Source organism: Elephas maximus, chromosome 15 (genome assembly GCF_024166365.1).
Source record: "Elephas maximus indicus isolate mEleMax1 chromosome 15, mEleMax1 primary haplotype, whole genome shotgun sequence".
Classification (NCBI taxonomy): domain Eukaryota; kingdom Metazoa; phylum Chordata; class Mammalia; order Proboscidea; family Elephantidae; genus Elephas; species Elephas maximus.
The window spans coordinates 43,418,656-43,442,313 of NC_064833.1; the positions used below are offsets into that span (position 1 = coordinate 43,418,656).

Sequence of the window (23,658 nt, forward strand, 5' to 3'; positions counted from 1 at the left end):
GTGGTTAGTTTGACTAACATATGCCAGTTATTAATGATATTTTATCTTCCCTTAAGATTTTTGGTACATGTAAACCAATTAGTTCATCAGCCTTATTTTTCAGTTTCATTTACTGATGTTTTTGTACTGTGTAAGCCTTCCTGTTTTTTCTAAACTTTTAGAATATTCTTTCTTCATGGTCTTACCTTGTGTTTTGTTCTTGTATAATGTGTAAATGTGTATGATTCAGCATTTAGTGTTACCGCTCATGCAGAGTAAGGTACAAAAAATACCGTATTCCGAGTGAGATACTTTATTTAAATAACTGAGATAATATCTCTTTTTCAAAGAGGCGCTATACTGTTTAAATTGCCTTGTAATAATCTAAAATTTAAAATTAAAGAGCTGTATCTCCAAACTAATTTAACATTTGTAACTACTGATCTTTATTCACAACTCTTGGTAAGACTTTTTTCCATTACAGTATTTTGAGGTATATAACTTAAACTGCTTTGTTATTATCAGGGCTCTCTTTTTTTTTTTTTGCCAGTGTAGAAGTTTAGGCAATCAGTGATATAGTGTAAATATAATACTTGCAGCAAAGCTGTGTGTTCCCTGCGGACAGTCAGTTGGCTACTCAGATAAGTTCACAGGGAGTAGCATTTCTTATTCAGTGCACAATGAATATCAGTAATTACATTGAGCGTGCAAGATGGTGATATTCTAATTATTTCATTCATTGTGTATTTGGTATTTTTCTATAAAGAATAAAAAAAAAATAGCTTTTCCAAAACTCCCTTTTAAAAATATCACTGTAGACTAATTGATTTTTATTTTATTCAATATACTATTATCAGTTACAGTCATCATTATTATTATTTTGATGCTCACAATACCCTAAATTTGGCCAATCTTGTGTCCTTTTGACATGATCATTAATGGGATCATTAATCTTTGAGTGCTTCCTTACTTTCTGGTCCAAGAGCTTGCCCCGGGCTCACCTGTCAGAGCCCTGAAATATGCCGTTTCTTCAAGGAGCACAGTTTTAGCGCTTCCAGTTTCTTAGCCTTTTTTCCTGTTGTGGTGGGAACTGACATGCCTCACATTGGTTTCTCTTCCTGCGGGCTGAGAGTCTAGCTATCTCAGATCTTTTAAGTCACTTACTGCTCATTTGTCTGGTTTCTGTGTCCAGAATTTTTTTTGGCTGTCTCTTGTTTCCTATTTTCCTCCTCTCTTCGGAGATTAAGCCTTTTTTAATTCTTGTTCTTTAGAAGGATTTTGGGGAAGGAGCTGAGGTAAACCACCATGTTTAAGTTACTGTATTTAACTGGACGTCTTTATATCAACACTCAATATCAACTTAGATTTTATTGTGCAGAAGTAACTATGCTTAATGGTGTGGGTGATTCAAGACTTGATAAGATACTATTTATGCCTTTAACAAGTTTTCATGTTATCCAGGGCATTTAGAATGAGTTTATATCTAACCAGAATATAAGATAAAATATGGAAAGTGCTGAAGTTGAGGTATACAGAGAGATAATATTTGTATTTTATGCTTCTGAACAGTGATTCTAAATACTGGTTACACATTAGAATCACTTCAGAGACATAAAAAAATACTGTGCCTGGTCCCTATCCCAGTCCAATTAAATCAGAATCTTTTATGGATGGAGCTGAGTTCTATAGATTTGGACAACGTCTTTTGACATGGCCCTATTAGTCTGTGAGTGGTTCTTTCTTTATGGACCAATTAGATACCTCAGTCTCACCTTGAAATTTCCCTGCCCCATGCCACACAGACCCCATAATATTTCAGACCTCACATCTTTGAACATGCGGGTGGTCTCTTTGTATCTCTCTAATTCACCCTTTCTTTAGGATTCACCTTAAGTCTCATTTTCTCTGTAATCATCCATTTGGGCTGAGCCATCTATAATGTCCCTTGCTCCCATCTATTTTAGCACTTACACTATTTTATTGAAATAATCTAATATGCATTGCCCTACCTGTTAGACTCCAAGCTTCTTGAAGAAATTCTTACATTGCAGGTATGGATAGATTTTATGTGCTCAAAAAAGTTAGTTGAATTGGTTACAGGAATTCTAATACGGAGGATCTGAGAGAGCAGAATGATAAAGTTCCTTAAGTGCCAAACTCTTGTCTTTTTCACCTTTGATTTCCTCTGTAACTACATTTTATTGTTGAATTGTATTAAGGGACATTATATTTCAATATTGAAAGATAATTAAGATTTAACTGGAAGCAGTCAAAGGTATTGGGAATTAAATTGGGCATGTGGGAGGAATGGTTGCTGAGACAGACTGGAATGGGGGATAACTTAAGCAGTGGTCTTAAATGAAGCCTTTATTCAATTGCTAATGTAATTTTAAAGTTATATATATAGTGTCCATTACAATAAAAATTAAAAGGGAATTTCAGGCAATCTTGTAAGTAGTTGTTATGAATTGACACTTTCAATTTTTGAGATTCTATACTATCTCTTTTTATTACTGCATACTTGTCATTCTTATGTAAAGATAGTCATTCTGTATTGCTTCGTGTTCTCATTTTCAGTTTTTAAAAAGATATCTCATAGTAGTTTTACAGTTTACATATTTGTCACTTTTTATGGCAATATGTTATTCCATTTTATTGATATATACTAGTTCCCTTAGCTATTCCTCAGTTTCTTGGTATTTTTTTATTGCAATTTTCCACTTACACAAAGTAAAACTGTTTGTGCACATAGGTTTTCATTTTCTTTTCTGGAAACTGAAAATTTCAGTTTGCAAATGTGTGACAGAGGCTTTATCTTACTAAAGAATTATCTGTGGTAGAAACTTAATGGAAATAAAGAGGTAAGGTGAGGCAGCTGGATAGACCTGAGTTCCAGTTCTGACAGCAGCTTTCTGAGCTCTGTCACCTTGGATAACCGTTTTTTTGTTTTTGGTTTTAGTGGTAAAATTGGGTTAACAATACCCACCAACCAAACCTACTGCCGTCAAGTCAATTCCCACTCTTAGCAACCTCATGGGGTTTCCAAGGCTGTAAATTTTTGTGAAAGCAGACTGCCACATCTGCCTCCTGCAGAACCGCTGGTGGTTTCAAACTACCAACCTTTTGGTTAGCAGTTTATTGCTTTAATGACTGTGCTAATAATAGCTAATATTTATTGAGTATGAGTTAGAATTGACTGGACAGCACTGGGTTTTTTTTTTTTTTTTTTTATTGAGTATTTACAATGTTGTAGGCACTCTTTTAAATATTTTACATGTTTTAATCCATTTACACTTCAGAACAATCCCTGAGAGGCAGATACAATTATTACCTCTGTACGAGGCTTGGAAACAAAGGTATAGAGAAGTTACATGGGTCAGGTAGCTATTAATGATAGTATCATTGCACCAAGTGCCATCTAGAACTGGCATGCCTTCTAGAGCTTATTCTCTTAATCACTCTGTACTGTCAGGGCACCAGCTGAACCCGCTCCCTTAATTTGGTTCCCAGGCAGGCAAACTAGCCTTTATTGGCTAGATTAATGATTACTGAAGTTCCTCTTACTGGAGCTGAAGTGAGCTGTGAGGTCATGCTCCCGATACTTTGACCCTGTGCTCACTGTAGAAACTGTACTTTAGTTGTAAGGTTCACTCCAGATGTTCATATTCTCTTCAAAATCTCTTGTATTTCAAATTTGATTTTGAAGGAGTGGTGATAAAAATTTATATTTTTATATCAACATCTAGCAGGCCTTTTGTTGTCCTTTCCCCTCCTCCCTACCTCTTTCTCCTTTCTAAATAACAATTTAATACTTGCTTAATACTTGTCTACAAGGATGGATTACCCAATAAGCAAGGTATGCACAGGCTCACTCATGCTTACTTACTAATCTCTAGTGCACAATTTCACATGGGTATCACCACATCAAAGAAAACCTGAAAAGCATCCAGGCCAGTATCCTGGCTTATATGGAAAAAACCTGAGGCTCACAAGCCTAAGTAAGTTCTAAGAGCAGCATCATCAGTCAGGGGTGATTTAGGACTGAAGCCTGTTTTTCTGACTCCCAGGTCCAGTGCTTGTTTCATCCATTGTAATGTTCGCTATCTTATTTGTAGTGGACTTTAAAAAATTGTTATTATTACCGTATTTCCTTTTTTGTAAAATATTTTTTAATTTGATTTAGTAGCTTGCTACCCATGTATTATGTTCGCTGTCAGGAAACAACTATGTTTGTATAGTACTTTTCAGTTTTATTAAGTACCTTCTCATCCTTTATCTTTTATTTGTTATGAAGATAACCTTTTGCTCATATACCTGAGGTTCTTGAAAAGTGGCACAGATTTCTTTGTTATTCCAGCATGCTCACTGCTTCTGTACGTTCACAAATCCAGCTACCTGAGCTTCAGACATATGTGTTGACTCGCTTCACGGAGATGATCAAGTTCAGGCATTACAGCTTCTCAGCACAGCTCTTTCTGGATCCCGGTGTTCTTGGAGTCTAAGGCATGGAATTCCAGGCATGAAGTTAATTAGTTGTTTTGAGGCACTTACATTTCTTGTGGTCAGGGGAGTTCTTTTAAACACTTAATCAGAGGTTCAATATGTAGTTAAGCAACACATTGTATAGAGACAAACACAAGGATAATCATATCCTTTATTGTACTAACATTCTTGAATCAAAATGGTGTTTGAGATAAGATAAGCTATATGATTGTAATGTGTGTCCATGTGATTTGGTTGGTGGCAAGGAAAGGAGTGAATTGTTAGTCTAAAAGCTAACCATTGATTGCCAAAACTTTCTACATCAGGGCCTATTACCTAATCAGCTCATGACTAGGCTGTTTAATTAATTGAACAAAGTAAAGTCTGAGAAAACCTATTAGTTTGTAGTTGATTATCTAACCTAAAAAATGGAAATAAAAGGTATGGTAGTTTTCCTGGAGACTTCAGGTTCCCTACATTTTGGTAGCTCATTGTTTGAGCTGTATGCTGCAGTTCAATGCTTGTTTGAGAATAGGATGTGAACATTTTAGGTTCACTTTATGACAGTACTGGGTAAATAAGAGTTAGAGTTAAGCTTTTTATCCTTGGGTTTCTAATAGCTACTGCTGAGGTGAGCCTTATATGTTAAGATTATCTGAAGATAAGACTGGAACTCATTGGCTCAAAGTTCAAAGGAGAGCATTAGCTTCAAGGACATAAATCACTGAGTTGTTATCCATCAGTTTGTAACAGAAGTGCAGATGGACAACACTTATCTAGACAATCTAGTGTCATTTACCTGCAGTTTGAAATCAGTCTATATAGGGGCTTAGGTAGGTGCTTTGAACTGTTTTGCAGAAATGAGAGTTCAAATAATCAGGCTATTTACAGGCAGAATTTCATTGTTTGGCACTCCATTGTTTGCCATTTGTTTCATATGTGTTCGTTTTTTTCTCTCCACAAGTTGACTGTGAGCTCCACTGGTCAGAGATACGTATCTTATTTTTAAATCTGTAATAGACGACGGCACTGGGTTTAATAGCAAGGTTTACATGGTCGGATACCTAAAATACCAATTAGGTGAAGTAGATGATTGAACAGGCTAGATGGGGCCCATGTGAAAAGAAAAACACACATCCCAGGTAAAATCAACCCAATTCCAGCAGATTCTTAACTTGTGGGAATTTGAGCACTATGTCACCTGAACAGAATACATCCAGTGGTGCAGTTTGGCTCGTGGCTTGACAGTTTGCTGACTCTCTCTTAGAGGATAGTTCTGAACACACAGGCAGTGCTTGATAAATACTTGTTTGACTGAGAGATGCTTCTTGTGTTATAGTACTGCTAGGGTGCTTTTGAAGGACTATCTTAGATGTAATATGTATAATATGATGTAAGATGTGTAAGAATGTTCTCATTCGTTAAAGGACTTGCCCTGTTTGAAAGAAGATGCATATATTGATAAAAAGATTAACTCTTACCCTAGAATCAAGCAGGGCTTCAAACTGAGTAGTTCAGTTATAACCCCTGCTGAGAATTTGCATTTCTACCCTAGGTGTACTGAAGTAGAATCTACATTTTAACAAGATCCACAGATGATTCTCACGGATAAAAAATTGTGAGACCCACTGCTGTATTAGTGGTTCTCAGAATTGGTCCCTAACCAGCAGCATTAGCATCACCGGGGAACTAGTCAGCAAGGCAGATTCTCAGCAGGGACTTGAATGGGAACAAACCAGTTTGAATCAACAGACTTGGATATTGAGTCTTCACTGCTTTGTTCACAGAAGGTCCTTTGGATCACTTTCCAAGTTAGAACGCAGTGATAACACATTGTAGTAAATTGCTGCGTGCTCTGAGAGCATTCAAATGACTGGCATAGTGAATTGTTAGACTACCTGACTGCCTTGCAATTTAGAGGTCTGTTTTTTATTTCTTGAATTCTAACGTAATTGTTCACTCTTTCCTTTTTTCACCCCTCCTAAACATCATCGTGGAGACCCTGGTGGCGTAGTGGTTAAGTGCTACAACTGCTAACCAAGAGGTCCACAGTTCAAATCCACCAGGCGCTTCTTGGAAGCTTTATGGGGCAGTTCTACTCTGTCCTGTAGCATCGCTAGGAGTCGGAATTGACTTGACGGCAGTGGGTTTGGTTTTTTTGGGTTAAACATCATGATTAGGATTCTTCTTTGGAAGTGTTTCATGCTTTATTCCTTCCATTTCATTCCTGTAGTTACCATCCTACTTTGAACTCCTTACAACTCATGTTGGGACATCTATATCAGCCCTCTCTATTCCATATTTACAGTGTTTCCAGTTTTTTTTTTTTCCTAATAAACTTCTTGGGTCATAAACCTAAGATATTTAATCAGAATAACATTCTGGTTAAAAGGAAAAAACAGAAAAAAACAAACAAAAAAAACCCTCTTTCAGTTGTGTACGTTCTTTGCAGACCAAACTTCTTAGTGTGGAACTCTATATCTTTCATTTTGTTTCAGATCTTTTCTTTCCCTAATCCCTTATAGAGTGAATCACCTTGTTCTCTGCTTCTCCCAAGCGCCTTATTCTGCTCTCTCACTTCTCCTTACGCTCTTTCGTCGAAGAAGAATGACCCTCTCATGTTTATGCCTTAAAACATATCTCCTTTTTTAACAGTATTCTTTAAATCTCGCATTGTTCATCCTTTCATCACCAAACTAGGTTAGAAGTTTCTTAAGTGCAGTGACTTTATTTCGTGCTACATCTTTGAGCTCCACATAATGCCTAACGCCATGCTCTGTGCATAGTAGCTCTCAACAAAGATTTCTGAACTGGATTAATTACTTTTTATTTTACCTTCATTCATATTTGACTGAATGGTCTTCAGTTTTGTCAACCATCACAGTTTTGATTGTGGTAAGTTTTAAGTTCTTTCCTGTCTCTGCCATATTGTAAAAGCTTAAAACTTGCTTATGCTTTCTTCCCCTCTTAGTAAGAGCAGGAATTGGGCAGAAGTATATGTTGAAAACAGGATCATCATTTATCATCTCTTCTATCCTTTTATTACTGGGTCTATTTGTTTAGATTTAGTAAACTCTCTTTGCTTTGTTCGTCACCTTCTTGCTTCTTTAGATGGAATCATTAGAATACTTTGTTAATCTTTTAAATGAAGGCCTTTTTGTAGATCTGAAATTTTAAGTTCTTAACCTCTCTGGGCTTTGGGTCCCTTTTCTGTAAAATGAGGGAATTGGGTTAAATGATCTCTCCTATGTCTTTTGCTATGAAAATTCTGTGATTCTAAGATAACTTGTTAATAACTTCTGAATAGTTAATACAGATCCAGTGAAAGGTGAAACAATTCATATCAAAGAACTATATAACAGTTGGTTCCCCCAGAATGTGTTGTCTTCATTACTTTGTCTACAGTTTTGGCATTTTCTCCCTATATAAGCAGACATTTAAAAAATACGGTTAGTCTCTTTCAGTGGTTAAAAAAAAACTTAGTTTTCAAGTATTGTCATTGTAGTTTGAGGTATTGCCATCTTTATCTTCTTTATACATTAAGAAGAATGAGCAGAAGTTTATGTACATTCCGTTTGTTTGTAAATAAAACAAGAGGACTATCAAAACCAGGTGAAAAAATGAGGCGAGAACAGAGATAGATACCTCTCTTCTGAAAAGTTAGAAAGAATTGCAGCGTAGAAAGGGAGCTTTTTTTGGATGCTACACCCCGAATACATCTTTGTGAAGTCCATGTTTGTGTGCTGCATAGGAATATGTTAACATTATCAAAAGGCCATTTTCCCCCTTATCTTACCTACTGTGTTGATTGTATAATTATATAAACTTATCTGTTAAACCACAAACCCCAAAACCAGACCCACTGCCATTGAGTTGAGTCTGACTCGTAGTGACGCCACAGGGTTTCCAAGGCTGTAAATCTCTGTGGAAGCAGACTGCCACATTTTTCTCTCATGGAGCTGCTGGTGACTTTGAACTGCCAACCTTATGGTTAGCAATCGATGGCTTATACCACTCTGCCATCAGGGCTCCTTTGTTAAACTACCAAAAACCAAATCAAACTTGTTGCTGTCGAGTTGATTCCAACTCATAGTGACCCTATAGGACAGAGTAGAACTGCTCCATAGGGTTTCCAAGGAGCCACTGGTGGATTGAAACTGCTCAGTTAGCAGTCGAGGTCTTAACCACTGCACCACCAGGGCTCCTGTTACACTATAGTTATTTATAATATGCTCCAATTCATTTTACTTGGAAAATTTTTTGTCACTACTGTGTTTGCCTCTGGTCTTTTTTTAAAATAACTATGGGAATGAAAATAGTAATAACTGGCATGTATTGAGTGCTTAGAAGCCCTGGTGGTGTAGTAGTTAAGAGCTACAGCTGCTAACCAAAAGGTCGGCAGTTCAGATCCACCAGGCACTCCTTAGAAACCCTATGGGGCAGTTCTACTCTGTCCTGTAGGGTCACTATGAGTTGGAATCGACTCAACAGCACTGGGTTTGGTTTTTGGTTTTATCAGTTTACTATTGTTTTCATATATTCTGTATCTTTTCAAAGAAAATTGATGTTTAATAATGGCATTTTATCAGGAGCTGTTCTAGACACCTAGGAGAGAAGTTTACTTGTTACATGCAATGATTTCCTAAGGACACTAGGGATGAATTCTCTTGGTTGAAACATAGATGCCTGGGTGGCTTGAGGTACAAGAGTGAGATGGAGACTTCATGCCTTTTGAATTTTGAACTATCCGAATATACTATCTTTTCAAAAAATAAAGTGGTACATGACCTTTGAAACTTTTCATCTATAATCCCGACTCCTATATTTAGAAAGAGAAATGAAAGTCTTAGCTCTCTCAAATACTGTTTCAAATCATAGCAGTAATTTTATTTATACTTAAATATTCTGGATTTCAGAAGCAAATTGGACTGCCGTTAGCCATTTTGAGCAACAATGCTTATGTAAAATTGAAATGGGAAGTAAACCTGGCCTGCAATAACAAAATTTGAGGATATATCTGTTTAACTAGGAAGTGTCTTTAGTTTGGTGAAAGGGTCAGAAATGCCAAGTCTTCTCTGGAGACTGATAAAAAATAATAGATAAAATAAAGAATGATGTGCTCAATGAGCTGCAATTCAAATAGAGGAAATTTAATGGGAAATGGTTACATTAGTAGCAGATGGATTTGCTTCCTGAATTGTAATCTTACTGGAAATCCTAGAACAGCTTAAATTTGTTTTTCAGATTTAGAGCCTGATAAAAAGGTAGATAAAGAGATTTGTTTATTTGGTTGTGCTATTATGATTCTTACTGTGCCTTTTGGATATTTCATTTTCACTAGGCTATTTTTATGATTCCCACAAATCCACCACCAACATTCAGGAAGCCAGAGCTTTGGTCTGATGATTTCACCGATTTTGTTAAAAAGTGCCTAGTGAAGAGTCCTGAGCAGAGAGCTACTGCAACACAACTTTTACAGGTCAGTGCTTGTGCCTGCATGGGAAGGGTGATTTGTTCCTGCTTTTTAGCTTTCTGACATAGGCCAGAATTGCCATGAGTTTAATAACTAATTTCTAATGATGTAAACTTCTCCAGGAAACATATATTGATAAGACACACACACACACACACACACACACACACACCATGTTTCTTTTGTTTGTTCTCTTTTCTCATTTTCTCTTTTCCAAGCTCAATCTTTTACCTTTTTCCTTTGTTTTACCTTATTTGTTTTTGTTTTTGTTGTCGTTAACTCATTCTCTCTAAAGTTGTTTTGAAAATGAAACTTACAGTGGGTCCTCAGATTTTTGAAACATTTCAGAATGAATGCTTGTCTCCGTTGTTACTGTTCTTCATGGCTTTTTCTTTATTATTATTCCTTGAGCCAGTCTTTTTCTTGTGACTTTTCTGCTCCAGTATAAGATGTATAAATACACGATTCCTGAACTCCTTGAAAAGAATCTCTCAAGTTGTAAATACTAGTTTCAGGATTACCTGAAAAAGAAGAGTTTCAGTGTCGCTGCTACAAGTAGACTTTGTATTCAGAGTATCAGGAGGATTTTTATCTTCCTTGAAATTTGATGTAAATAGAAATAATTTAATCCCAGCACCCAGTGCCGTTGTTAATACTTAAAATAAATATTTGTTGAGCCTTTATTTTCCCAACAGAATTTCCTCAGACCTCTAAGCAAGTAAGAAAGTGCCACTCACTGATGAAACTTCATATATGGAAAATGATTTTTGTTAAGTGACAAAAGTACTCAAATCATGGTTCTTAAAAAAGTTATTTTCCAGGGTGCAATTTTTAAAAAGTATTTGTTGAGAAGTGTGTGGAAACAGGCTCTTAAATACAGTGTTTATTTTTACTAAAGTGTAACCTGGTACTCAAACTTCATGGAAGGCAATTCAGGAATATCTTTAAAAAATCACATATTTTTTGATCCAACAATTTGATTTCTGTGAATTTATTCTACAGAAAAAAAACCATACGTGAAATAAGAGTAAAAAAAAAAATGACAGAATGCTATAATAGCAAAAGGTTAGAATCAATTTAAATATCTGTCATTGATTGTCTAGAAATAGCCTCTCAAGAAATGAGCCTAAGGTTCATCAGGAGGAGGTATTGGTAAAATGCACACACTTACACACACAGATGTATGTATACGTGTGGTCCCTGACTTAAAAGGGTGTTCCGTTCTGATGACTCTGTCCTAAGTTGGTTCTGACGTAAGTCGGATACTCCTTTTTTTTTTCTTTTTAAGTTTTCGTTATTATTGCCTTTTATTATCAGTATCTTTATAAATCTGATGTTTGTCCTTGGAGGCTGGAAGCATTACATATAAATTTATAAATATATTTTAATACAGACATACATGCTTAAAAAATACACAAATTATAAAAATTTACTGCAACAATGAAGAAGAGTTGGATGATGTTGGCATTTTGTCAGTTGGGGTAATAACTCCACTTGTGGAAGGTTCTGGATTATCCCTGGAAATGGGGATGGTGTTTTCTAGTCAGAAAACTTGTGAGAGTCGTTTGTATGGTCCTTTTTTTTCCTTCATGTATTTCACAATAGCATCTCACTACTTCCCAAATCTGCCTATCAGCATTAGCAAAGCAATTAGCTTTGGGTCCATGTTTTCAAACAGCTGAAGCTCTGAATTTAAATCTATGCAGTATTGCTTTGAACAATAAATCATAAAATAGACCAACTGCAAGTGAACATCTGAGAATCATAACAGCAAATTATGTCCACAAAATTGTATGTTGTACATACTACTAACAACAAAGTACAAAAAAAAAAAAAGCATGATCATTTAAGTGCAGTTCATCGTAACCCGAAGGCATCCTAAATTGGGGACTACTTATATATGCATATGTCAATTCTTGTAATGAAAAATCTCCAGAAAAATAAGCAAATAACTGGCCTCCACAGAAAGTAATTCTATGGCTGAGAGGCAAGAGTGGAGTAGAGACTGATTTTTCACTGAATATTCTTTATGAGTCTTTTGAATTAAAAAAAAAATTATTGTAAAAATATAATTAACAGAACATTTGCCGATTCAACATTTTTAACATGTACAATACAGTGACAATGATTACATTTATTATGTTACTTAACCATCACTACTATCTGCTTCCAAATTATTCTGTCACCATTAACAGAAGCTCAGTGCCCCTAAGAAATGACTCACCTTTTCCACTCCTCACATCCCTGGTAACCACTAATAAACTTTGGTCTCTATACATTTGCCTATTTTAGATATTTCATTTAAGTGGGATCATACAGTATTTGTCCTTTTGCGTTAAGTCTTTTGACTTTTGTGTCATGTACGAACATTATTTTTAAAAATAAAATATCTTTAAATATTGTCAGCATTTCAAAGGAATTTGGAATGTATAAATCAAGGACCTATTGGTAATATTATCTGTATTTCTATATCTAAATTATTCAACCCAAAACAAGGCAAGAAAGGAGAAGGGGAAAAAAACAGAAAAAATGAGACAAGCAGCACAAAATAAGATGATGAAAGTAAATCTAAATATGGTTGCTATCTGAATTTTTGTAAATTAGCTAGGATTTCTTTATAGTCTTTCCTTCCACAAGCTTTTCTAATTGTTCTTTAAGGAAAATAATTCTGTTGTCAACTTAGAGTTTTTAGACAGTCATTTTAGAAATATTCTAGTATAATTAATTCCCTGATTTTGTGGATGAGGGTACTGAAGTCCAGTAAGACTAAATGACTCACTGAAGATCACACAGTGATTAAATGATTGTGCTCCGTGTATTCCACTTGATGCCCAGCCCCACTCTTCACGGTTTCACTACTTTGCTTTCATTTCTACGATGTTGACTTCTATGGACTACATTAATAAGCTCCGTTATTCTCTGGCTTCCCATCGGGTTTGTCCAAGCATCCTTCTCCATAGGAAGGACAAGCAAGACAACTATTTTTGTATAGTGCTTATTAGCCAATATTTGATTCCTTGATTTTTACTTTTTCTATCCTACTGTGGTTGACCATTTAAGGCCCTCTATTTAAAAAAAATTTTTTTATTATAATTTGGTGGCATAGTGGTTAAGTGCTATGGCTGCTAACCAAAAGGTGAGTCGTTCGGATCCGCCAGGCGCTCCGTGGAAACTCTGTGGGACAGTTCTACTCTGTCCTGTAGGGTTGGTATGAGTCGGAATTGACTCGACAGCACTGGGTATTATAATATGGGGGTCCTTGTGGCACAGTGGTAAAGAGCCCGGCTGCTAACCAAAAGGTCAGCAGTTTGAATCCACCGTCGACTCCTTGGAAACCCTATGGGGCAGTTCTACCCTGTCCTGTAGGATCGCTGTGAGTTGGAATCGACTTGACAGCAACGTTTTTTTTTAATTATAATATGGGAGCCCTGGTGACACAGTGGTTAAGAGCTATGGCTGCTAACCAAAACTTCGACAGGTTGAATCCACCAAATGTTCCTTGGAAACCCTATGGGACAGTTCTGTTCAGTGCTATAGGGTCACTGTGAATTGGAATTGACTCGACAGCAATGGATGGGTATTATAATGGGGTCTCCTTGTCTACCCTCTTATCTGGACCCCTCAGTACCTCCCATTTCTTGCTTCATAATATTGAAATGAGAGTTGTAGTTCCTTGTACAGACCATTTTTTTTCAGTCCTCTGTACCTTTTCTCACACAATCCTTTCCCCTCGTACCCAATTTGGAGACTCTTTCTTCAACTGGCTCCTTCTTACTCATTTTCTGATTAATTCAATTAGTTAATTTTTCAAGAAGCCTTCCCTTTATCCTTGTTTAGATTAGTTCTTCTGTGTTCCCATAAGCACCTTGTGTATACCATTTACCATATTAGAGTGAAATAACTTGTTTCTGTGTCTTTGTACTAGATTGAAACTAATTCATGGGCCAGGGAGAATGCCTTTTTCAAGGAGCCTGCTTTTATACCCCTAGTATCTATTGCTTAATACGTATGTATTGAATTCAATATATGTTTATTTAACATAACAAACTTCTAATTTAAAGTTTTTTTAGATAGGATAATTATCTTTAGCCTTACTAGGGTCTCATTAGACTTAGTAGAGTCTTATTTTGCTAGAAACCTGGAAGCCATGATGTATTTTTAAGAAGTTTTTCATGTGTCTTAACCTATTATGAGTTTAATTATATTTTAACACTCAGAGGACAGTCTTATTTCCAAGTTTTAGTGGGCACATGTCTTTAGACTGTATGTACTGATTATACTAGGCTGGTTTCTAGAACCTGATAAACAATTTTGAAAGAGAACTTCATACTGGATTTTTGTGCAGGTTGATTTTCTATGACGTGGATAATTGTGTGAGATTAAAAAAATACGAACTTTTAGACCAGACTTAATGGTCTGACTGAGATTGGAGGGACCCCAGAGGCTATGGTTTCTGTTATCCCAAAACTAAAACCATTCCCAAAGCCAACTCTTCAGACAAAGATTGGACTGGACTATAAGACTTAAGATGATACTGGTGAGGAGTGTGCTTATTTTATTAGCTCAAGTAGACACATAAGACTATGTGGGCAGCTCCTGTCTGGAGGCAAGATAAGAAGTCAGAGGGGGACAGGAGCTGGTTGAATGGACATGGGAAATACAGGACAGAGAGAAGGAGTGCATAGTCAAGTTGTAGGGAGAGCAACTAGGGTCACGTAACAATGTGTGTATAAGTTTTTGTATGAGAAACTGACTTGAATTGTAAACTTTCACTTAAAGCACAATAAAAAAAGTTATAAATGGACTTTTAGACTGAAAGAACCCTTTGAGATTATTGAGTTGAACTCCTAGCAATTTTAAAAGATGAGGAAAATTGAAATCCCAGAGATGTTAAGGGACAAGGTTAGTCTAGTGGCATAAGCATTCCTGATCTGAAGGTGATGCTAGTATCTGGCAGCGGACAGCCTAGAACCTGAAAATCAGCTCCTGCCCCACCCTGACCTCCTACAAGGTGGTTAGGTTGACTGTGTAAAAAAAATAGGTTGACTGTGAGGTACCTTTATTTAAATCAGCTGATGGGCATGACTGGAAAAACTGGTGTCATGAGTCCCTGTGTGTAACTCACTCTTTAATGAGTATGAAGGAGGTATAGAAATCTTGCCTCCCTGTACATCCCTTTAGCCTTTGTCATTTATAGTATACTTGTCTTAAATGCTTCCTCTGCATATATTGGGAACCATATTAAACAGTGTTAATTTTTGCTGCAACTATTAAACATATTTGGAAAACTGAAGAGGAGAAAGTCCATTGCATTTACCCACAGTTTTGCTCTTTCCTTTGTTCCTGATGTCCCAAGGTTCATTCTTTTAGCATTCCCTTTCTGTTCAGATTACTTCCTTTAGCCATTGTTTTAGGATATATCTGCTGGTGAAAAATGCCCATAGCTTTTCTTAACCTGAGAATGTTTTGATTTTCCCTTCATTCCTTAAAGGAAATTTTTACTGGACATGGAATTCTGATTGACAGTTTCTTTGTTCAACACTTGAAAAATGTCGTTCCACTTCCTTTTGACTTCCATATTTTCTTATGATAAATCCACTGTCATTTGAATTGTTTTACCTTACTCTTAACTGCTTTCAAGATTTTTTCTTTGTCTTTAGTTTTCAGAAATTTAATTGCCATGTGTCTTGGTATTGATTTCTTTGGGTTTATTCTGTTTGGAGTTCAGCTTCTTGAATCTGTAGGTTTATATATCTTGCCAAATTTGGGGAATTTTCAGCCATTGTTTTTTTCAATTTTTTTTTAGACTCACCCTTTTCTTCTCTCCTGGGTCTCTGTTGACATGAGTATTAAATCTTTTGTTTTAGTCCCACAGGTCCCTGAGGCTCTATTCATTTCTTTAAGTTTCTTTTCTCTCTGTTGTTTAGCTTGTGTAATTTTTATTGCTCTTTCAGCTCACTGATTCTTTCCTCTCTCCTCTCTATTCTGCTGTTGAGCCCATCCATTTAGTTTTTTTTTTTAATTTCTGTTATTGTATTTTTTCACTTCTAAACTTTATATTTGTTTCTTTTTATGTCTTCTGTTTCTTTGCTGAAACTTTCTAATTTTTCATCTGTTTACAAGCATGTTTGTAATTGTTCATTGAAGCATTTTTTTTTATGGATGTTTTAAAATATTTTTCAGCTAATTCTAATATTGGTGTCATCTTGATGTTTTTATCTGTTGGTCTTTTCCCATTTACATTGATGTTTTCCTGGTTCTTGGTATGATGAGTGATTTTCAGTTGAAGCCTGGATATCCTGGGTGTTGCGTTATGAGACTCTGGATATAATTTAAATCTTTTGCTATAGCAGATCTCCTCTGATACTGCTCCAGAGAAGGGAAGAAGGGTGCCAACTTATTACTGCTAGGTATGGGTGGAAGTCCAGGTTTACCACTTGATCTCTTCTGACACCCAGAGTGGGGGAGGGGCTTCTCATTACTACTGAGCAAGGGTTAGAGGTCAGTGCCTCCTCTGGCACTGTGAGGAATGATGTTTTTATGGCTAGGTGGTGGTGAAAGTCTTGACTCTCCACCAGGCCTCTTCTGCTACCACCCAACAGGGAGGGAGTGGGATACCTCGTTACCTTCCAAGAGGGGTGTAAGCCTAGGCTCCTATGTGGTCTTCACTGATACCTCCCCACCCCCGTAGGGGAGTAGTTCCTTATTACTTCCTGGTGGGGATGAATGTCCCAGCTTGGCACTCTTCGACACCACCTCAGTAGAAGGGATGGTTGCCTCTTTAAAGCTTGGAGAGGGTAGAAGAATAGGTTCTCCATGCAGCCTTTGCTGGTAGATATGGGACCATAGTTTTTTTGTGGTGTTTAGCTGGAGTAAGTGGTTATAGTCTAAAGGTTTTCTGTCTTGCTAGGCTGTCTCTTACCTGGTCCTTTGGATGGAGAGAGAAAGTTTTTGCAGGGACTTTTTTTGTCTGTGCCTGTTGGTGCTTCTAGGTTGTCAGCTTTTTCACTACCTGCTCTGGAATGTGTCTCTGGAATTTATGCGGCAAAAAGAAAACCCACAAAACTCACAGCTACATCCTTCCTTGGGTCCTTTGTTCCCTACCTATCTGCTGCCTTCTTTCCACCTTTCAATGTTTGTTTTATACATAATGTCCAGGGTTTCAGCTGTACTTATAGTGGGGTGATATGGGGAAAAGTATGGCTATGCCATATGTGCAGAAGTAGAAGTCTTCAATTCACTTTAAACTCTTCTTTTCTTTGACATTTTGTGCATAAAGCATCATTCATTTATTGGTTCTTTGCAATAAGTTCTGGTATTTTTGTAATCTGGTACAATTCTTACTCAAAGTTTTCCCAAGTAATATATATATTCACCATTTTAAAGCCTCTTCCAAATGTCTGTAATTTCTTCTTTCGTGCTAAAATCTTTTTGTCTTTGAGAGTATTTTTGTGCTCTATTGATCTTTTTCAAAATAACTCAGATAGCTTTCACTTAACATTATCTATTGACAAAAAATTATGAAAATTACATTTTAAAACTGGATTGCCTGCCTCAGAATAAGGTAATCTATCCCAAATTATGGAGCTCTTGTGGTGCAATGGTGAAGAGCTTGGCTGCTAACCAAAAGGTGAGCAATTCAAATCCACCAGCCACTCCTTAGAAACCCTATGGGCAGTTCTGCTCTGTCCTATAGGGTAACTATGAGTGGATATCTAGTTGATGGCAATGGGTTTGGTTTTGGTATCCCAAATTATACGTATAATCTCTTTCTACTTTCTCCTACCTTCTTTCCTGCAAAAAAAAATCAATTAAAAACCCAGGTCTGTTCTGGTGGTTTTCCTTCCACTTAACAGAAATGTAGAGAACCCAGGTATTTTAACTAGATCAGGGTAGTATAAAAAATAAATTGAAAGTTATTTTATATTCAGTTTAGAAATGAGGCAATATTTATCTTGAGGGTTTTTTTTTTTTTTTTGCTGATTTTTAATTTTCCCATTGGATGGGATTAAATTATTCAAGACATATTAAAATGGAAAATATCTAAAAGGAGTAACAAAATAGTTGCCTTCCTGTTGACCACTGATTTTGGCTGTCATCTTGTTAAGATTAATTCAATTCTGTTACTGAATACCAAAATAAGTATTTTTACATATAATATAATCACTGGTCTATTTTTCTTTCCTCCCTCCCCCTTTTTTTTTAAATCCTCAACTATACTTCCTTTGGACAATTATATTTTTAAGGATATTGTATTTTTGTTATAAGGTGGTATTTTTGTAAGTGTGTTTTAATTTTTTCTTTTTAAAAAAAAAACAAGTATACCCAAAAGCAAAAACCCTAGTTCAAAAGCATCTGAAATATTCTGTTTTCTTAACTTATAATTTTAATTCTGGATGAAAAAAACTGTCATTGAAGCCTTTGATCCTGGTTAGCATTTATATGTTACCTTAACATCTGTTTTATGTAATTCAGAGAAATCTCTTGAATTTATATACCATTAACTTTTACTTTTGTAGCATCATTTTATCAAGAATGCAAAACCTGTATCGATTTTAAGAGACCTGATCACAGAAGCTATGGAGATCAAAGCTAAAAGACATGAAGAACAGCAGCGAGAACTAGAAGAGGAAGAAGAAAATTCGGTTCGTAATTACTCTCCAGAAACTGAATTTTTTTCTTCTAAGTCATTTTTCTATGGTTTTGTTTCGTTTCTTGAAATATATTAATAGTACTTACTGCTTTATTACATAGTGAGGTATTTTTGTTAATTAAATCTTAGAATCTGTTTTCTTAGCATTAAATGTTCCTATCCTTTTCTGATGTCTTAAGAATTAGTGATTAGTGAAATGTAAGGTTGATATCATAGGCCTGCACAGTGCCTAGTATCTAGTTGATACTTATGTGATTGTTGAATAAATGTTGTCTGGAATGTGGTCAGTTTTGTGTTTTTCTGGAACTTTGTTTTAACATGAGAAGAGGAGTTACTAGAGAAAGCAGAAGGGATAGACAAGGATTTAGCATATTAAGTCAGTTTATTCCTTTACTGTTTTCATAAGTTGGTGATTGTACATTAGTTCTACAAAAATTAATAGGTGATATGGCATGGTGTAAAGACCTTGATACTTATCTCAAGGGATTTTAGTTCCCATGCTGGGTTCCTGTGTGATGATTGATACATTTAATTTCAGATTTCTTTCCAGTTAACATCTGTATAGCATTTTGTAGTTTCAAAAATACTTTATTGTGTATTATTCCATTTGCTATTTAAGTAACGTTGGCCATGTATAGTGTTATTATCCCATTTTGCAGTTGAATAAAATTAGGAGAGAAGTGATTTACCATAGTTCACAAAGCTGGTGAGGAACCGAGAATGAAACTGGACTTTTTACTTTTAAGCTTCCGTTCGTTAGTACTTTATGTTCACTTTCTTTTTTTTTTTTCCCCAATCATGTATTTATTAGTACTTCCAAAAAATGAGCAACATTGGCTTATCAGAGTTATACCATTTCTGAAAAAGTTATAGTCTCAGAAAAGTCTAGTCTTGGCTCCTCTGTGATGGGTACCATCTGCCTTTTCTGTGCTTTGACAGGATTTATGCAAACTTCTTATGAGTGCTAGGCTAGTGCATTGTCTTTACTTAGCTGTCAGTGAGCAGGTGATTATTTTTGCTTTGTTCTTACCTTCCTATACTTAATTTATAGGCTGGTTTCCATTTTTTAGAAGGATAGGGAACTGCTGACTACCCCTAGTTTTTAAGACCTTGATACGGTATTTTTGGTTACTTTCTGCCACTTTCTCACTATTTTCCTCTCCTTCATTTTTTTTCATGACAAAGACCTTTCCTTACTCAGGGCCTTTAAATATCATGTACTCCAAAACTTAGTCCAAAACAACACACATTTATTATCTTGTTTGTGGATCAGGACTTCAGGAGTAGCATAGTTGGATAATTCTGGCTTAGAGTCTCTCATGAGGTGTCAGTTAAGGTCTTAATTGGAGCTGCAGTCATCTGAAGGTTTGATGAGGGCTGGAGGATCTACATCTAAGATAGCTTACTCATATGGCTTGGACTTGCTTCCTCAGTTCCTTGCCACGGGAGCTTCTAGTGCTGCTTGAGAGTCTTCACAGATGGCAGCTGGCTTGTCGCAGAGCAAGTGATAAGAGACAGACAGAACAAGGAGGAAGTTCTTTGTCTTTTTTAACTGAAATAATAAGAAAAAAAATTAAAAGTCTTGGCAGAGTCACTGTTCAAACAATCTACACATGCTTTGCTTTAGATCATGTTCTCAGGCACTAGCCTCCATCTTGAGATAATTTTGTCAGTTATTGGCCTGAATATAAAACATCTACTTGTGTGTGTTTGTGTACACACATGCATATGTGTGTATTTACAAGTGTTTATAAGAGCAATGAAATATGTAGAATGGATATGAAGTCCTCCTATAGTAAAAGTGTATTTTTATATTACCATTCACGTTCAGCAAATTATTTAATCTGTCATGTTGTTCAGGAACATTTATTCACATTGAAGGCTCAAAATCTTGTATAGACATGGACTTTGTCTTTATACTGTTCATTTCTTTGGCATTCCCTTGCAAATTGACTTTAAATTAAATTACATACACAATTTTAAAGTAAAATAGCTAATTTCTCATATATCTACACATTGCTTGATGTGTAGTAGAAGGTCAAATCATGTCATTAAAGTGACACTTTTTTCATAAACGTCAAATATTTAACATTTTACATTTATTTTTGACTAAGTGAACGTAACATTTGATATAGGTTGCCTGTATAAATTGTAGGCATACAGGACTTATTGTTGTTCTCATAGATTATACTAATTTATGTGTAACATTCAAGATGTAAGCATGTATTTGGTAATTTGTTAATTATACAACAAGCAGTATGCATTCTCATGTATTTCTTGAATTAATCATTTTTAAGACTAGTTTTAAATTTGCTGGTATGATTTATTGAAATATACAGGCACTTGAGTAATTACAGGCATGTCTTATTTTATTGCATTGCAGATACAGCATTTTTTTTTTTTTTAAACAAATTGAATATTTGTGGCAACCCTGTGTCGAGCAAGTCTGTTGGCCCCATTTTTCCAGCAGCATCTGCTCACTTAGTGTCTCTGTGTCACATTTTGGTAATTTTCACAATATTTCAAGCTTTTTCATTGCTATTATGTGTTATGGTGAGCCTTGACTAGTGATCTTTGGTTTTACTATTGTAATTGTTTTGGTGCGCCATAAACTGTACCCATATAAGAAGGTGAACTTAATCGATGAATGTGTGTGTTCTCACTGCTCCACTGACCTGCTGTTCTCCAGTCTTTCTCCCTCTCCTTGAGCCTCCCTATTGCCTGAAACACAATGATATTGAAATTAGGCCAATTAATAACCTTATGGTGACCTGTAAGTGTTCAAGTGAAAGGAAGTGTCACACATCTCTCAATTTAAATCAAAAGCTAGAAATGATTAAGCTTATTGAGGAAGGCATGTCAAAAACCAAGATAGGCCGAAAGCCAGACCTCTTGTGCCAAACAGTTAGCCAAGCTGTGAATGCAAAGGAAAGGTTCTTGAAGGAAATTAAAAGCACTACTCCAGTAAATACACAAACAATAAGAAAGTGAAACAGGAGCGGAGCCAAGATGGCGGACTAGGCAGACGCTACCTCGGATCCCTCTTACAACAAAGACACGGAAAAACAAGTGAATCGATCACATACATAACAATCTACGAACCCTGAACAACAAACACAGATTTAGAGACGGAGAACGAACTAATACGGGGAAGCAGCGATTGTTTCCAGAGCCTGGAGCCAGCGTACCAGTCAGGTACGGCACAAGCACAGAGACCTGCTCCACCCCCTTGAACTAACCCCGGGAGGGGGACCAGCTGGTTCCACGGGCGGCGTGGGACGCAGCCGGTAGGAGAAGTCCCCGGGAGGCAGTGACTGATCTTGGAGCAGAAAGAGCAGCATCCGAGCCGGGGAACCGTCCCGCAGGGATTAGGACTGCACGCAGGTACGCCATAAACACGGAGAGTTGCTCCACCCCCTGAACTAACCCCGGGAAGGGGACCAGCCGGGTCGCGCGGGCGGCGTGGGACGCAGCCGGTAGGAGAAGTCCCCGGGAGGCAGCGACTGGTATTGGAGTGGGGAGAACAGCGTTCCAGCCAGGACACTCGGTCGCGGCACAAGCACAGGGAGCTACTCCACCCATCTGAACTAACCCCGGGAGGGGGCCCACCTAGTTCACGGGGGCGGCACGGCCACGCGGCTGGAGAGACGAGAAGTCCCCGGGAGGCAGCGACTGATTTTGGAGTTGAGAGTGCACCGTCCCAGTAGGGGAGCCTTGACGCTGGGCGTGGGGCTGGAAGCGGAGGATCTGACCGTGACTCCAGCGGGCCAGACCCCCCGGGGGCAATCTCCACACAGCCAGCACACATAGGCGACGCGCCCGCGGGAATCTCAGATATAACAGTCATTCCAAGCAAGACAAGCAACTCTGGCTATATTCTGAGGTGCTACTCTCCTATCTCTCTGTTCCCTCCCCCACCCTTCCCAGGCGGCTTCATTAACATCTGAATAGCCTGAGCCAAAGGGAGAACTCTGATAGGGATCTGACTGCAGTTTTTTTTTTAGCGGATTTTCTGGAAAAACTAGTTTCCCAGTGATGGCTCGGAGACAACAATCCATATCAAACCACTTAAAGAAGCAGACCGGGACAGCTTCTCCAACCCCCCAAACAAAAGAATCAAAATCTTTCCCAAATGAAGATACAATTTTGGAATTATCAGATACAGAATATAAAAAACTAATTTACAGAATGCTTAATGATATCACAAATGAAATTAGGATATCTGCAGAAAAAGCCAAGGAACACACTGATAAAACTGTTGAAGAACTCAAAAAGATTATTCAAGAACATACTGGAAAAATTAATAAGTTGCAAGAATCCATAGAGAGACAACATGTAGAAATCCAAAAGATTAACAATAAAATAACAGAATTAGACAACGTAATAGGAAGTCAGAGGAGCAGACTCGAGCAATTAGAATGCAGACTGGGACATCTGGAGGACCAGGGAATTAACACCAACATAGCTGAAAAAAAATCAGATAAAAGAATTAAAAAAAATGAAGAAACCCTAAGAATTATGTGGGACTCTATCAAGAAGGATAACCTGCGGGTGATTGGAGTCCCAGAACAGGGAGGAGGGACAGAAAACACAGAGAAAATAGTTGAAGAACTTCTGACAGAAAACTTCCCTGACATCATGAAAGACGAAAGGATATCTATCCAAGATGCTCATCGAACCCCATTTAAGATTGATCCAAAAAGAAAAACACCAAGACATATTATCATCAAACTCACCAAAACCAAAGATAAACAGAAAATTTTAAAAGCAGCCAGGGAGAAAAGAAAGGTTTCCTTCAAGGGAGAATCAATAAGAATATGTTCTGACTACTCAGCAGAAACCATGCAGGCAAGAAGGGAATGGGACGACATATACAGAACACTGAAGGAGAAAAACTGCCAGCCAAGGATCATATATCCAGCAAAACTCTCTCTGAAATATGAAGGCGAAATTAAGATATTTACAGACAAACACAAGTTTAGAGAATTTGCAAAAACCAAACCAAAGCTACAAGAAATACTAAAGGATATTGTTTGGTCAGAGAACCAATAATATCAGATATCAGCACAAC

The 23,658-nt window shown here is 36.9% G+C and overlaps 1 protein-coding gene across 3 annotated transcripts in view; it reads left to right on the forward strand.

The window, feature by feature from the left end:
* The window catches only part of STK3 (serine/threonine kinase 3), a 310,488-nt gene that overhangs the window by 166,839 nt on the left and 119,991 nt on the right, over positions 1-23,658 (forward strand). For all 3 annotated transcript variants that reach the window (XM_049854459.1, XM_049854460.1, XM_049854461.1), the window contains 2 exons: positions 9,803-9,940; positions 18,454-18,579. In XM_049854459.1, coding sequence (XP_049710416.1) covers positions 9,803-9,940; positions 18,454-18,579 — 264 coding nt within the window. The remainder of the gene's footprint in view (positions 1-9,802; positions 9,941-18,453; positions 18,580-23,658) is intronic.